Source organism: Euprymna scolopes, chromosome 18, assembly GCF_053919585.1.
Source record: "Euprymna scolopes isolate OS-2025 chromosome 18, ASM5391958v1, whole genome shotgun sequence".
Taxonomy (NCBI): Eukaryota; Metazoa; Mollusca; class Cephalopoda; order Sepiida; family Sepiolidae; genus Euprymna; species Euprymna scolopes.
The window spans coordinates 108,964,931-108,983,144 of record NC_136499.1 but is presented as its reverse complement, the minus strand read 5'-3'; the positions used below and the strand labels follow the sequence as shown (position 1 = coordinate 108,983,144).

The 18,214-nt window shown below is 31.8% G+C and overlaps 1 protein-coding gene across 4 annotated transcripts in view; it reads right to left on the bottom strand.

The window, feature by feature from the left end:
• LOC145297753 (solute carrier family 12 member 1-like) overlaps positions 1–18,214 on the bottom strand; it is a 382,960-nt gene that overhangs the window by 87,207 nt on the left and 277,539 nt on the right. For all 4 annotated transcript variants that reach the window (XM_080143990.1, XM_080143991.1, XM_080143988.1 and 1 more), the window contains exons 3-6: positions 11,601–11,772; positions 6,868–7,007; positions 4,171–4,281; positions 1,528–1,639 (exon numbers count right to left, since the gene is read on the bottom strand). In XM_080143990.1, the coding sequence (XP_080000116.1) occupies positions 1,528–1,639; positions 4,171–4,281; positions 6,868–7,007; positions 11,601–11,772 (535 nt within the window). The remainder of the gene's footprint in view (positions 1–1,527; positions 1,640–4,170; positions 4,282–6,867; positions 7,008–11,600; positions 11,773–18,214) is intronic.

Genomic DNA, 18,214 nt, shown 5'->3' with positions numbered 1-18,214 from the left:
AGGGATTTTTTGGGCTGATTTAATTTTTTTGTTATTAGATGTTAAGATTCTTTGTGCTAAATTAGGCATTGTTGAATAAGAAATCCTGATTGAGTTTTTATTGAAAATAGAACTATATCTGTGTGGGTATTTGAAAGAGTTTTGTACAATGTTGAATTCCTTAGGTATATTAGTTTTGTCATTTACGCTAAATATAGGATTAAACCAAATATTTTTCTTTCTCCTGATGCAACTGGGTGGGTTAGAGGTATTGCGATTAGTATTTTGGTTTGGATTATATATGTAGACTGGTTCATTGATATTGATAGCAGCAGATCTTGTTATTTGAACAGGTTTCTTACGAGTCATATTGTGTGTGATTACAGATTTAAGGTGGCCTGCAGGAAGAGCATAATGGTTGTATTTAATCTTTTCCTTGTGTCCTGAGTTCCTTCAGGCATTATTGAAGAATTTTGATTAAAAGTTTTTTATCAGCAGAAATTCTTCTAGAGATGGATGGTACTATAGATTTTATAATTGAGTTTGGGTGGTTAGCACATTTATGGACGTATAAAAGCGTAAGTTTAGGTTTATAATAGGGGCTATGAGTTTCGGTGTTAAGATTAAGTGTAACATCTAGAAAATTTGAAGCTTTTTTGTTTGGTTCGATAATTATAGAAAGGCCAAAGTTATTAAAGAAGTTATGTAATTTTTTAATTGTTTTGTTGTACTCTCTTGGCCTGGCTGTTGTAGTAAAAAGGGCATCATCTCTATAAAGGCCCCCTTGCATATGTTTAAAGTGGTATTTAAGTTCTTTCAGTAAGAAGAGTCCCACTAAATCGGTAACTTCTGCAGAGTCAGAAGTACCCATCAAGATGTCAAAATTATAAGGGGTGTCCTTTCTAGTCCAAAGCTTATTGTTAAATTGTATAAGGGACTTTCTCGCTAGGAGAATTAATTTAATTTCTAAATTAGTTAAGTCAGAATTTCTTTTAGCAAAGATTAGAGCCTTATTTAAAAGGATCGGAGAAATTGATTGATAATAATTTTGGATGTCAAAGGTTATGAAGTTAAGGAGGTGTTTATTTTTAAGGGAGACAAACCAATTAATCACGGAATCTGAATTTAGCCAAAGAAGGAAACTTACTTTTTCTTTAATAGAAGGGATGATTCTATCTAAGATATTTTTTATATATATATATATAGCCTTGGAAGTTTCTTTAAAATCATAAAAAAAAATTGAACTTCGTTGGGACATTATTTTATCATTAAGTCAATTAATCTCCTGTATCGCTGAATAGTTTTACTTACATGAACAAACAATAGTACCAATGTTCTTAAAGGAATCACCATTTGTTTGCCATGAAACACTGTTTCAAGGATTTAAAAACAATATATATATATAACTTTTTATTATTATTAAAGTTAAAATGGTATTATTGGCTAAGATACAAGACATTCAAAGAGGTATAATAAATTTTCAAAATGTTCCAAATAAATCAAACAAAAAAAAAAAAAAAACTTTTTTGTATGATGTCAATTACTTACCACTATAACCGGTATATCCTTTAGAAAAAGTATCCAGTGTGGGTGGAAAGAACGTGCCAATCAAAAAGACTGACATTGAGACTAAAAGGATTGCTAATAGTATTAACTGTGCCTGAAAGAAAGAAAAAAAGAAAAGTATTTAATAGGAGAAACGTAAGGGTTTCTTTAAATATATATATTCCATATCTAAAAGAATGGAGATTATCTTATATAAATAAGAGATTTTGTTTGTCTATCTGTCACAATTTTTGTACATGTAATAAAAACGTTATGAAATTAGTCTCGTTTCAAACAATCACAAATCTTAACTATTCTTAGAAATTAATATTGCATTAACAATTAATAGTAAATTCCTAACAAATACTCTGACTAGAATCTGAAACCTTAAGATCTTCAGTCTGAGGTCCTACCGAGTGATCTATTTGAAGGTATTTAGTTCTTTCCCACTGAAGAACTGTGACACCAGGGTCGGAAAGTAAGATTGAGAAGTCAGCGGCCCCTGAAGAGAGACATTCTACTTGCAAACGTGCCTGGAGCATTCCCTGGTAAGGGTTTCTCAAGTGATTAGCAATAACCTAACCCCTTCTCAAAGAGAGAAGGCAAACCACGGGAGGGTGGACCTCCTAGAACTGCACAGAACCAGCATTACACCGCAATCAATGGGGACCAAGTCATTGCAGGAATGTTAATTTTGGGGGCCTAAGATAAAAATCCCAGAGCTTAAAACATTATCTTAAGTGACGTCATAGATTTGTGACTTACATGTATCGAAGCAAATTCAAACGTAAGTGATAGTAAAATATAAATAAACGAATAGGTAACCTTTATCAATAGCATAGGAAATCATTTTAATTGAGACAAGCAATTTATTTGGCTCTAATTATGTATTGGCGTTAAAAAAGAAGCAAATTTAATAGATAAGAAATGTGAATTAAAAAAATTGTGAAAACCTTATTAAAAAAATATTCATGTTCTTTTGTTACAAAAATGCCGGGAACAAAAATATTTTTAATCTGAAAAGAAAGTTTTTATTTCAATTAAATTATTTTCTTTTTTTTTTTTTTTTTTAAACAATTATTTATTTTGCTTCAATTATGTATTGGTATTAAAAACAATTTAAAGTCTAATTTATAAAATTCATGATGTCTGTCTCCATTTTTCAACGTGCATCTCCTCTGAGATGCAAGGTAACAGAGTGGCACAAGACGGGTCAAATGATTGCATCTTGAATTTCTTGTTGACTATTCTTTTATGGATTTTTAGCAGATAAAAATAACTGTTAAGGGGTCAAAATTGAAAAAAAAAATTAAACTTGGCAGGCATAAGTCAACTCAAAGAGCGCTTGTATGCATGCACAAATACACATTTATGTTATAATCAGTTCATTTTTAACTACTTCATATCCGTCTGATGACAATAGCTGAAATGGTAACAACTAAGGCTGTAGCGTTAAATGTTTCGGTTTTGATTCTAGCTGATGGCACCTAAGTCATATTTTTTAATCATATTTAAGTGTATTTTATGACCGGGCAATGCCTGGTGCCCTGCTGGTTTAACATATAATAAAAAAAAAAAAAATGTAAATAAGTTTTGTGAGAAAATTTTCTGAGAAAAATATTCACTTGTTTTTTAATGTTACAAAATGTCAGGAACAAACAAACAAACAAACAAAAGTATTTTAAATCCTAAAAGAAAGTGTTTTTATTTAAGTTAAATTTTTTTTTTTTTATTTTTCAATTTAAAAAAAAAATTCATTTTGCTTAGTATTGGTGCTAAAAATATGTTACTGTAATATAAAAAAAAATAAAATAAAAAGTGAACCAATTCACATTTGCAATGATCCTTTGTTTGTGAATCATAGAAAGGTCTGCATAGGTTCTAGAAGTTGGTCCTGTATGTCCCCCATTAATTCTATTATTTAAAAATAAAGTAAAAATTATATTATAGATCAAATTTTGTTAAATATTTCCTCCAATAGTTAAATGCATTCAGAATTATTATGCAAACAAAATGTAAACATTTTTTTGTTCCATTAGGATGCCACAACTTATCAAGGCGCAAAGGACATCTGAGGACAAGGGTTAATGAGTTTATTTGTCAGGTGAATGATGTGACAACATTGTGACTGATAATGATGGTGGTCATATCACATGAATCCGAAAATTCTATTGTTAGCATTGGTTTCCTTGATATTTTTCTAGTCAGAATTATTTCTAAAAAGACATTGAATACTTATGGGAGATAATATGTGAAGGTTGCCAACATCCTAAGTGAAAGTGATTTTCGTTGAACGAACTAGATTCCAACTTGGAACACCCAAGTCCTCAGTCCGTGTGATTAACCACTTGACTACCATCACCTCCCAATGATGGTGGTGATTGGGTAAAACTTTAAGAAGGCAGCTTAACGAGAATTTGTTTACATTGAACTTGAAAACGATAATGCTGTAGTCAGCTGTGAACCACTCCCACAGTATTGTGTTCAATGAGTGGTCCTAGGAAAGAAATTAAAAAAAAAATGTCTATTATAGATGCGAGATGAGGATAGAGCACTTTTTTGTTGTTTTATTTATTATTATTTTCTTTGTTGTGTATTTTTTATGCATTTCATTTTTCATCATTTTTTGTTGTTGCTAATACTTACACGAGCTTCCCATTCCATTCCTATAATCGCTATACCAAGTAGGAACGTAATCGTAATCACACCAATCACTCGGATATCATTTACTTCGTCAATTAAGAGGGCATTATTAGCCTGAAAATAAAAAATAAGCAAACATTACAAAACAGTGTCAGAGTTCGGATTATTTTTAGATTATTCCAAACACTGTTCTCATCTTGAATATTATTCTTATAACATTTGGGACCCAAGGCACAATGGCTAAAAGTGCTAAGTTATAATCAGTACAAAATGACAATGGTATAACAGATAAAGTACTAAGTAAAATTCAGTTCTAAGTGACACTCTTCTGGAGGTTAAAGGTTTAATAAAGAATGTAATTACGAATTACTTAAGACTTCTACATGACCATAACTGATGGAATGAGAGCAAGTTACTGTATTATAATGTGCACAGGTTCACAAGTACAAAAAAATAAAATAAAATAAATTTTCTGTGAGTATCAGTTGCACTCTGTATGTATGTATGTATGTATGTATGTGTGTGTGTGTATGTGTGATACCATCGACCTTTCTGAACACTAAGGTCTACATCTACAGTTGAGGCTGTGTCCATTCATTTCGATCTACTTGAGCCATGATCTGCTTTCCACTGTGTCCAATTTAAATCTGTCCTCAACTGCCTCAAAACCAAAACTGTTCACAAAATCCAATGCCACTCACAAAACTGCCCATAGACTCACTCTAAATATATATCTACCTTTGCCTCCAAATAACTGTCACACCTTGATTAACCCTTTCATTTTAGTTCCTTTATGTGTGTTAATGAACAACTTTCTATACATTGTTTTGCTGATAAACTTGTTTTTCATACTTCCTTTTCTCTTTCTTCCTCACTTCTCAACACTTGTGGGTGGCAGGGGCACCAAGAGTATCACACTACCCTCGTGGATCAAATACAGTTTTCTGTTTGAAATTTCATAGATTCCAGAGTTTGACAAGATGCATCTGAAGAAGGTTGCAGATTACATTTGTCTTAACATTATGACAATAACATCTGATATGAGAACAGCAATACAAATAATAAAAATTATCAAAATTTATTTAAAAAATTCCAAAATACAGTTTTAGAGTTTTTTTTTATTTATTTATTTTAAATATAATAGAATTAAATATTCTTATTTTGGTGAAAACAATGTGTGACACTATGGATGTGCCCTCTCCCCAGGTCCAGAGTCAAGATCTTGACAATGGGAGACAATGATTCATGAGCAGATAAAGTATAAGAAGTGATGGGGAAGGCACTGATGACTTTAATTCTTGAGACAGAAAGACAGCTCACAGTCAGTGGTCAATTTTTAAGTAATCATGGGAATGGCTGATGAGGCAATTGTGGAAGTAGCCAGTTTCTATTAATCAAGTGCAGCAGTGACTAAGACAAAAGAATGGAATGGATTTCTGATTTTGAGTTAATAAATTCAGGAGTCAGTTCTTCTTTTGGCATGTATGTGGGTGATACTATCACGGAAAATGACCCTCCAAACGCTAATATCCACATTTTAGTTGTTCGCTGAAGCCATCACTGTTGGTAGGTAAAACTATCCCAATTTGCTCTGAGCCATAATCTATTGTCGACTGTTGCAAGTTCACAACTGTCTCTAATTCAAGACTATCTTTATGGATAGTCTTGAATTAGAGACAGGACGGATGCACATGGCATTTTCTCATTTTTTTTTTCTTTACACCCTTCCACTATTCTTCTAGACAAGACAAAGTGCACATAGACTTTCATAAATTACTAAATGTGATGTATTGTGTCTTTAAACTTATGAGGAATCTGTTTAGTTTGTAAGATTACATTGAAAAAGGAAAAAAGTTTAACAGTACACAAAGCAAGGGAAACAGTTACGTCTACAATTTTGAATAACTGGAGTTAGGTATGAAAAACAAAACAATATTAAAATGTGTGTGTCATTAGGGTTCCATCAGTAGGGTCCACATCAGTGTTAATTTTTCGTCTTTCAACTTCAAAATCTCTCTAAGACTAACGCCATCATACAACCCCTTGAAACTACTTTGCCTGCATGTCTTAACGAGTCTTACTTCCGAAACTGACCTGTGTGTCTTCTCAAACAACTTTGTTTCCTAAATAAACCAACCTTTGATTGGAAATCATAAAATGCTTAATCGTTTTCTCAGTAATTCTCTGGTACGGATTACATATGACTGTTTCCCAGCTCATCCTCTCCATCGTTATCTGGCCATCCAGAAGTTAACAACTAATTATCATGGCGTCATTCTGTCTGTACAACACAATAGATCTGTCCCTCCTATATTGCTATTTACTTTCTCCTCATTTTTACATTGTGGTCTATTACTTAACTAACATTTTTCAGTGGTACCAATTGTAAAATGAGGGTGGGATAGTCCATAATATTACATATATACTGAACAGGAGGCTTTGTTAGTATGGTCTCATTATAAAGAGTTCCTGGGTTAGTAGATATAGAACAGTCGAGAAAGCAGAATCATTTGACATGGGAAGGAAAACATGAGACAAAGTGATAGGAATGGCATTAAGAGAAAAAGAGATAAATAAAGAACAGACCGAGATAGGTTAATTTTGAAGTTAATTTCTAAAAGCTGTCCAACACATGCCAGCGTGTAAAACAGATGTTAAACCAAATATGATTATGATGATGAATGATGTTTCGATACTTACTTTTAATAAGTCTCTGACAGTTTCAGCAAATCCAACTACGTACATGGCTATTGCGACTGCATTGGCAACAGAAAAAACTATTCCAATTGCGCCACCAAACTCAGGTCCAAGACTTCTGGAAATGAGATAGTATGCACCACCTGAGGATGACGAAAAGAGAAACATTAGGTTAAATATAGAGTTTACCAACTTAGTAGTTTAATATTTATCCGAATAATAAAAATGATCATCAATATCAACAACGTACAAATTCATTCATCACTTGAAGTGATTTAATTTAATTTTTATCAATCTGTCGGAAGGGAATGTGGTTGGAGCATTAAATGTTTTATTTTCAGTTCTAGCTGATGGCACCAAAGTTATTTTTTAAAAACTTTTGAAATCATTATATATATATATATATATATATATATATATATATATCAAATATGTCAATCTACCTACACATTCATATCCTGTATGTATATTTATCTATATTTTACTATATGCATTTACTTACATACTTATTTGCTTTATCCGGAATTTGCAGATACCGACCATCATCTCCCCTTTAAAATTTGTTTTGTATTTTTTATTTATTTATTTTTATATAACTATTTATTTATTTATTAATATTTTTACTTATATGTATGTATGCATGCATGTGTGATGTGTTTGTTGTATATATATATATATGTAATTGTATGTAATCATATGTATGTATGTATATACATGTGTATGTATTTATTTTATTTTTCTTCTCATTTCATTTGGTGTCTTTTAATAACTCCTGCTGATAATTTAATTCTTAAGCAATAATTGTACATTTCAGTTGACTCCTTTTTTGCTTTATATTTTTGGCACCTCTCAACGTCATCCTGTCTGGGTCATTTTGACATTAACTATTATTTTAAAATTTAATTCAATAATTATTCAATTTTTCTTCTTCACTCATTTTTCTTAATTACGCCTTGCTTCGGCCGACAAGTTTTAAATTACTTCCATTTTTTAACGCACATCTTATCTTTCTTTTAATAATGTTATTGGAATTCTTTCCCCTTTTCCTTGTACCTATTTGTGAATTATTCCACAGATTTCTGCCTTTTGGATTATTTTGGACCATCTTCCAATTATGCAATTCCCTTGGAATTTACTTGAGCGAATGGAAATTTAACTAACTTTCTTGGATTTGCATTTTTGGATTTTACTGTCATTGGATACTTTACCTTTCACCAGACTATCCATTCATATGAAACCACTTTTTTCTTCACCCTATTCCCTCTGCTTCACTTTTTGTTATCAAGTAAGATCTTTGACTTACTTGTAGTTTCATCAAATACTTTTGCAAGCAAAATCCGATCCTGCATTTTGCTAAATCCTACGCTCTGATGAGAAGGAAAGTATTTCTTCGAAACTCTGCGGATTAAGGACTATCCATTTATTTAGTGTTTCTTTTTCAAATTAAATATGTTTTTAACTCTTTTTCAAAGTGTTTTTTTACATGTTTTTTAACTACTTGCTCTTTATATATATATATATATATATATATATATATAATGTATAATATTTAAAAGAAAATTGGCTCTTTAATAGTAAATATGAAATATGTATGAATTAAAATATATTTTACTATCAGGCAATACCGGGTGCCCCTTGCTAGTAATTAAATAAAATATTATTTTGAAAGTTAAAGTTAATTATTACAGTGTGTGTGTGTGTAGACAGCATTCACCATCTTTACTGGAATATTAAATTCAAATCAAACACAATGAGTAAAGGGAGGGGAGGCAGAATGATGATCGTCTTGTACTTTTTATTCAACATATCAAAAAACATTGCAAACTAGCTCCGCTGAGATGCTGTTAAAAGCTCATTACATGTCATTTCATTAGATGATGCTTTCTTATGTTACAAAGATTTTGTGGCAGTCATGTGTCTCCTATTTCAATTAAGCGTATGACGTCACACAATAATTTGAGGATTCTGACTTAATGGCAGAATCCATTTGCTTTCCATGGTGAATAACATGCAAGAATGCACACTGAAAATGAAAAAAAAAAAACAAAAAAAAAACTGGTTCAGCCTAGTAATAGTTTGGTTGTTTGTTTTATGACATATCAACCCTTTTCAGGTTATTTAACCTCAAACCTGGTCATTTTGCTGGAAGCCTTCATGCTTTAAATTTTTGATATCTTTAAATATTTAATCATGGTGTTTGATTTGGTTTGTTTTATGGCATATCAACTCTTTTTTTTTTTTGGACTATTTAACACTGAATCCAGTAATTTTAGAAAAAGCTTTTATGTTTCAAATATTTATTAATGATGTTTAGTTTGATTTTATTGTTTTTGTCTTTACAGAACATGATGGAATTTTGCAACATGAAAAGAAAAAAACAAAACAAAAAAGAAAACAGCATTAATGTTTAGTGCATTTAAGTCAGGAAACTAATGTCTTCAGACAGCCTGATCTGATAGCACCACAACCCAGTCCAGATAAGAGAACCTATGGGCAGAAAGCTGGAGAATCAATCCAGTGACAAGTTAATGAAAATGCTTATCAAAACAAATTAATTTCAGGAAATAATACACACAAAGTAATGCGATTCAAAGATTCTGATGGAACTAAATTCAATTGTAATACAACTCTTATGTCAGTCACATATATGTATATATGGATGGAAATTGCTTCAGACTAAGTATTAAGCCACTTGATGTAAAGAGCTAAAACAATAAAAAATACTACTTATTGCCAAAAATATAGCCCAAATGAGTGTTAGATATATTCTACTCTCCTTGTGTATATATCAAATAACCTAACATTTCCAAATGAAAGAATTCTGACTAGAATCAGGGAAACCAATGCTAACAGCAGAATCTTTGGATTCATGGGACATGATGATGATTATCACTACAAATTGAATGAAAATAAATCGATATACATCGATAAAATAGACTAATGGTTTTGAAAAGATGTGATATTATCACATTTTCGAGACCTGAATACCTTTACTTATCTTATCGACAATTCCTAAGTATCCGTTCATATTTATACATCTTCTCTCACACTTCTCAGCAATGAGCCAAAAAAATCTATATGTAACAAACATTTAAAAATCTTTTATACACAAGTTTACAGCATCTTCTCTTTCACATCAAATAAATGTTATCTCCATCCCCCTATATAATATTTTGTAAAAAACTAAATTTATATGAATAAAACAGTAGGGGTGTGTCTGTAAAAATATTTAACCAATAAATTCTTTAACTACTGGTCACATGATATGAAATTAATAGAAAAAAATGTGGATGGTTTACAATGAGTAAAATCTTTGTTTGAATGGATCACTAATACATACAGAAATATGTTGTAAGTTGAAATGCAAAATGTTCATTTCAACTTACCGACATATTTCTATTACTTTTATGAATGTGCAAATTCATTCATAGCCTAAAGTGGTTTAATTTTTAATTTTTCTTTTCTGTCGATGGCGCAAACATAAGGGAATGTGGTTGAAGCACTAAATTTTTTTAATAAAATAAAATATGCATCAAGTGTGCTTGAAACCAAATCACAACGTAATATTAGGAAAATAAACAAATATTTTATTGTTTGAAATTTATCACAAATATATTTAAGAGGTATCCTCCATCTTCAGTGTGTTGTTTTGTTTCTTTTTTCTTCTTTTTCTTCTTCCTTGCCATGTTGTAAATTTGGAGTAAGAAGTCGGTTTGTATAGAGCCGTGCGTTGTATCTGGCGGTTGTATTTTGAAATGTTTGAACTGTGCATAGGTAACGCGAGAATAACGTCAAGAATGAGAACTCAATAGAATATTATTTTCCTAATATTACATTGTGATCTGGTTTCAAGCGCACTTGATGCATATTTTATTTCATTCAAATTAAAACAACGTTTCTATTGAACTCTTATACTTGACGTAAATGTTTTGATTTCAATTCTAGCTGATGGCACCCAAGTCATTTTTTTTTCCATCTTTTGAAATCACTACTATAGCATTCAACAGAAAATTGGCTCTGTAATAATAAATACAAAATTTGCATGAATTAAAATATATTTAAGCATATTTTACGATCGGGCAATGCCGGGTACCCCATATTTCTCATGTTGATATTTCATATTAATTAAAATCTAGCAGTTAATATAGATACAAGAATCAATTGTAATTGAAACCTTGCAACTAATTTCCATTTTCAAAAGTCTGATACTTAAAACAATGGATTTGTTCTAACTAGAATTCCGCAGCGGTAATCAAAATTTAAAAAGATCACCTTCCTATCCATTTCCGAAGATTTAATTACCTTCTTTGACCATAGCATTGGCACATTGAAATCAATTGAAATTGAAACTTTACTGTTAATTACCATTTTAAGAAGTCCGATACTTAAAACAATTTTAACTAGAATTTCACAGCAGTGATCAAAATGAAAAAGGATCACCCTCCTGAAGACTTACTGTAACAGACCGTGAATGTGTGGATGGCAGCTATATGCAAATGCTGAATCGTGTGCAGTATGATGTCACAATGTGACGTGAGAATCGAAAAAGATGAAAAGAAGAGCGTGTGCATAGACTGAGGGTCACGTTTTATTCGGGGAAAGTACCCGAAAATAAATGTTGTTTCAATGGAAAAAAGTGAGTAGAGTTATTCTTTGCCTTCGTCTCCTTTGCGACATTGCTACAATATGTTGGGTCACAAGTACCTATATATTAATGTATACCACATTACACTTACCTCCTTTGACTTCACCATTGGTGCAAATGGCCGACATGGACAATGTCGTTATGATGGTCACAACAGCTGAGAGCAAAACCACTACGGTTGCCAAAGCGATTCCAGCCTGTCCCACAACCCAGGACAGGCGCAAGAAAAGCATCACACCCCATATGTTGAGGAGACATCGGACCTAAACAAAAAAAGAAAAAGTTTCAAGTATCTTTGGGTGACTATCCCTCATTTGAACTACGAAGGATCCAAGGGAATGTGATACTGGCATACAACCGCGTCAACGGCAATTGAAATCCACCTTTTGGGGAGTTTTTTTCTGCACTAGCATTAAATTGTTGTCTGAGGTTACATGGAGCAAAATATTGTGAGAATAACATTCAAGATGAGAACAGTCGCTCAAATAATTCAAAGAATAAAAATCCTCAACTCTCATCTCAAATATACCGAAACAAACACTTAGAAATGAGAGTACTAGAACCTTTTTTCTACGTGTTTGACGAGTAAAAGTATGGTGTTAGAAAAATCTGATATTACGTTTCTAAATTTTTTAGATGAGGAGTGATTATTTGTACTATTTGGATTCTTCAGACTACTGTTCTCATCTTCAGTGCTATTTTCATATTTTGGTCAACATAACCTTCGATCGTCTTCAGATGTATCTCGTCGAACTCAGGAATTTAGACAGAATTTCAAACAGAACCCTTTATTTAATACAAGGGGGTAGCATGCTCTGTTCTGTCAGCCATGACTGGGTAGAAGTCCTAAATAATACACAATTGTATTTTTGCATGTCACCAGCTCTGAGTATTGAACCTTCAACCTCCAGAAGAGTGTAACTTACAACTGAATTTTATATCGGGTCCTTGTGGAAAGATTCCAAACTTTGATAAGGTAAACCTGAAGAAGTTTGAATGTTACATCGATCGAAATGTAGTTAAAATAACACTCAAGATAAGACGAGTAATCCAAAGAATCCAAATAATATGGAAACATCCGAGTTCGTCTGATTGGAATTTCAAGTAATGAAAAAACAAAATGCTAAGATTATGAGTCAATAAAAGGGTTGATCAATGTTAATCATTATGATTGTTAAGGTGTATATATATATATATATATATATATATATATATATAGAGAGAGAGAGAGAGAGAGAGAGAAGATGCCTTATCATTAAGATCATCTAATGATATGTTGCCAAACCTAGTAGCAAATAAGAAAGAATGCATAAACGCCAGGTGAGAAGCAACCTGACAGAAAAAAACAGGTAATTTACTGTCTGATCATAAGCCAATATTGGATAGGCAAGATTACACTGGTAATGAAACATTACTTCCGAGCACATTAATCAAATGCATAAGATTTTAAGAGAAGGGAGATATATATATATATATATATATATATATATATACTATTATTTCAATGAACTTTGTGTCAGTAAGTTGGTTCCCTGTAGAATCGAAAACATCTGGGCCAATTTTTATTAAATTTCACACAAACATACTTTATGTGCCTGGCAGTGTTCTTAGATAGTTTTTGTATCAGAATGTCTTCAATAAGTATCAATAGTGGAATTTATCCAGTGAAAAAAGAAGTGATTTTAACTAAAGTTAACACCTTACACAGTCTAACATCACAAGTGCATTTGAGAAGTTTTATCACACAAGCCGAAAGGCCCAACATATAAAATCGACAGTTGGTTCTTTGATATGACAGGTGCACATTCGAAATGAATGTTTCTATTTAAAGCACACACGCATGATGATACTTGACTTTTTCATTTTAAACTTAAATTCAAGCCATTATCACTGCACAAGCAGTAAGACCTGACATAAAATCAACACTAGGTTCCTTGATTTTATAGGGGTGCATTGAAATGAAGGTTTCTATATAGAGCACAATTGAAGCATGATATTTGTTTTTTTGCATTTTAAACTTTAATTCAAGCCATTATATATAAACAAATAGTTTTATAAAATCAACAGTAGGTTCTCTACAGTGCAATGTAGACTACAATGTATTGTAGACTAAGTCACTGCAGGGAGGTATGTGAAGCTTCCTCCCAGTGCAAAGTGATGAATCCCTACCTAGAGCAGGCGATCAATCGTTCTGATTGGAAAATGGGTGATTTTACCGATTTCGATGATGATAAAAATATAGGAATGTAAGCTATTCATTGATCATCAGTCAATCCCGGGCAACGCCGAGTCTCCCTGCTAGTATATATATATATATATATATATATATATATATATATATATATACATACATACATACATACAGGGTCTCCCAATAAAATATATACACTCTTTAAATTACCTCAACTTGCTACATGAATATGCTATGCCACATTCCCAAGAGAGGTTTAGGTATAAAGAATGGCAATTCCAATACTTCTACACTATCATCATGACATAAGAGCATATCTTGATAGTCACATGCAAAACAGATAGTTAGGATGAAGAGTACTCTCCACGTTCATTGAATTTGAGCACCCCTGGATTTTTCTCTATTTTGTGGGTGATGTGGGGGGGGGCATGTTAAACACAGGATTCACACCACAAAACGAGTTACAATGAATGAGTTGAAAGCAAGCATCGAAAGAAGATGAGTCAATATACCAACTGAACTGATTAGGAATGTTTTCAATCCAATTAGTGAGCGTTGTCAGCTGTTCATGGACCACAATGGCCAATAATTCGAACACTTTCGATAATTAGCTGGTTTCTATATTTGTTCACAGTATTTTAATACGTTAAACTTTTCTTTCTTATAATAAATGTTGGTTGTATGGTCATTTAAATATTCGAAATGAATGTTTACATTTTATTGGGACCCCCTGTATATAAATAAATAAAACAGTAGGTGTGTGTGTATAAATATTAACTGCTAAACTCTTAAACTACTGGACACATAATACTGAAATTAACAGGAAATAGTAATCAGATACCAAGGATGGTTTATAACAAGTAAACTATTTTTTTCGATGGATCAATAACATGTACCTAAATATGTCAGCAAGCTAAAATACAAACTGTTCATTTCAACTCGTTACCATATATTTACCCTTTTCTGTGCATGCCCAAATTCAATTCATTTCTTCAAGTCGTTTAATATTAAATCTAAGAGACGTGACTGGAGTACTAAATGATTCGGTTTCAATTCAAGCTGATAGCACCCAAGTCATTCTTTTTTGTAAACTTTTGAAATCACTATTATATATTAGGTACAATATAATATTCAGTAGAGAATTGGGTCTGTAATAGTAAATTTTAAAAAGTCTACTAGGCCCCCCCCCCGCTAGTGTGTGTGTGTATATATATATATATATATAAGTGATGGACGGATGTTTGTTTAAATAGACATTCGGACAGGTTATTTGCGGGCATCGCTTCTGTGGTTGAGTGGGAGAACTGCCGACTGTCAACACGACAGTTCTAGATTCAATCCTTGGCTTGGGAGAGGTGCTAGTCTCGTGGCACTGATGAGTTGTGATACAACAAAACAAAACTGTATGTCGATGACTACAAATATATATATATATATATATATATATATATATATATATATATATACATATATTTGAACACTAAATTTTCATTCCAGTTACTACAAAAAGGCAATCCACAATCATTTTGTTTTTATGTCAATATATAGGCAATATTTATACTTACCTTTTCTTATGGAAAAAGTAAAATATACATATTTGCCTATGCATTAATAAAAATAATAAAAGTAATGATTGTGGACTGACTTTACAGTATATATGCAATAAAGGCGACAATATATCTTCATTGAGCTCATTAATCATGACAAATTTGACTATTTTATAAGAAATATATACCTTAAAAAGCACATATTTTTATATTCATTCAATATATATGTATAACTACATGCATGAATAACAAAGAATCCGATTGGCTGACTAATATACCCAGTACCATGGGAATTTATAAAAATATGAAGCAACATGGATTCTCCACAATAGCCTGACGAATACTCATTAAGACGAAATGTGGAAAATTTTGTGTAGCTTAATTGCCATGTATATTTTCAAAACTTACTACCAAACTTATGTATTGAGCACGGTTGACATAAGTACTGAAAATAGATACATAAAATAGTAATAACTCCTCAAGCAGTTGAGCATGTGGTGAAATAAATTATAAATTTATTTTACCACGTGATAAAATATGGAAACGTTAACTTAGAAACATCATTTAAAAACATACCAACATCTAGTAAACATGGATAAACTAATGAAAAAGACGGGCAGACTGATATACCGAATGCGATGGTGAATACACTTCTTCCTTAACAAACACGAACACCTAGATGCAAAAGAATCCTATGGATTCAAAAGCCTAAAAAAACACAAAGCCAATAAAACTCATGATTAACTTTGAGAATGGTTTCAAATGTAGTTAAGGTTTTAGATAGTTGGTTGGTTTTGTTTTACGACATATCAACCCTTTTCGGGTTATTTAATGCCGAATCTAAAGATTTTGAAGAAAATTTTTTAATAGAATATATTTGTTGTTTTCAAGTCAGTTTCTATTTAACCCATAGTTGGGCCCCTAACCGGTACTACCGCTCCGGGTCAGAGTGGACCTGGGAGCAATGGCAATTAAAGGGTGGCTCCACACTCTCCAAAGCCTGCAAGCTGGGGCTTTACCACAGGATATAGTTTAAGGTCATGTCCAGGACCTAAGGATTTAGAGTTCCACAAACAACCCAACAACTTCCAAAAATAATTACACAACAATCTCTAACAAAATCTTTGTAAAAACAGATTAAACTCTAAATTCTTTATAAAATATATAAACAAGAGAATAAAACGCAAAACTAAAAATCAGCTACAAAGTTATTAAACTAAAACACAGGGAGGCCAACATCTTATTTAAAGACCATAAACTTAGTTTTAATAATGCACATATTTTATATATATATATATATATATATATATATATATATATTACAACAGAAAATTACAAGCATGAAAAGTAATATGGTTAAACATGGAAAAGTAAAGGACTAGTTGTTAAAACTGGAAAAGACAAGGACAAGATATTCTAGTAAAATATAATAAATTTATAACTTAAAATATTGCAGCATTAAGAATTTTTTTTGGTCTCCCGACAAAAAGAGGGTGGACCTGTAAATTAATCCTTGTCCATTCGTCTATTCGCACTTTTCTCAATAACTACGGCTTGGAATTTAAAAAAGTTTTGCACAAATATTAAACATGATAGGAGTAAAAAAGTAACAGAATGGATTTTCCGAGAAAACTCCGGTTGCCCCCCTTAGGGGTGCCTTTCAGGTTAAAATGGCTAAAATTGACACTTTTGTGCATATTAAAAAAAATTGGTGCCTTGGATTTTTATAAAACTTTCTGAAAGGTTATAACTAACTGATTTCTGTATAATTTTGTTTGTCTATACTTCACGATAACTCTTGTGTGTGCCCCAGGGGCTCTTTTAGGGCTAATAAAATTTTTGGGACTATTTTACCGTATTTGTCCAAAATTTTAATTATTGTAATCCATGATTTTTCCAGGCTTCCAGTATATTCAGTTTTTCTTTGTTTAATTTCAGTCTTATTTTTTTGCCTCCATAAACATAACATACACATATGTAATAACAATGTATGGCACTCGTCTGCTTCCAATAAAATACCCCCAATTATCTCTCTTCCATTATTTGTGTTTTACTTGTTACTTCTCTTTGCAAGAGTCGTGAATTGGTAGCAACAGTAGTCGCTGAAACGATGTGGTTGCTATGGACACCAGTCATAAAAAACGTCACTCACCTCCTTACTTGTGTCTGTGTGTGTACATTTCCCTACCAAACTACTCTGTCAATTTTCAGTCTACAGACTCGATATTTGACATAAAGGGTATTGAGATTTGGGAAAATCTTTTTAATCGGTTTTCAGCCAGAAATTTGGCTGTCAAGGGGTCAAAGTTTACCAATTTGATCTTTGAAAACTCTACCAAACTTCTCCGTCAATTTTGGGTCTAAACACTTGAAATTTTAGATGTAGGTTACTTGGACATGGATCAAACTTTTTAATTTGATTTGAGCTCAAAACAATAAATGTTAAGGGATCAAAATTGGGGTCAAAGTTTAAAAAATTTTACCTCTGTTTTCTCTACCAAATTACTCAGCCACTTTTTGATCTAAACATTGGAAATTTTACATAAAGTGTATTCAGACATAGGGTAAGCTTTTTAATCCGTTTTTGCCCGAAAATTTGGCTGCCAAGGAGTCAAAGTTGAAAGAGTTGACCGTTGCAGACTTCCAAACACCTCCATCAATTTTGGGTCTAAACACTTGAAATTTTAGATGTAGGTTACCTGGACATGAGTGAAACTTTTTATGCACATGAAGTTATGAACTGCTAGTACAATATAAACATTTATAGCTCTAGCCCTACAATATTGAATTGTTGAAAAAAAAATTGTGTTTTAAAGCTTTATATTTAAAGTATATACAGATAAAATATATTATTTGATGTCCCTATTTCATAAAATTTTATATATCGATTTTCAGTATTTATTTCAACACTACTTAATACGTGAATAGAGCTAGGTATTAAGTTATAAAAATATATGGCAGTTAAGC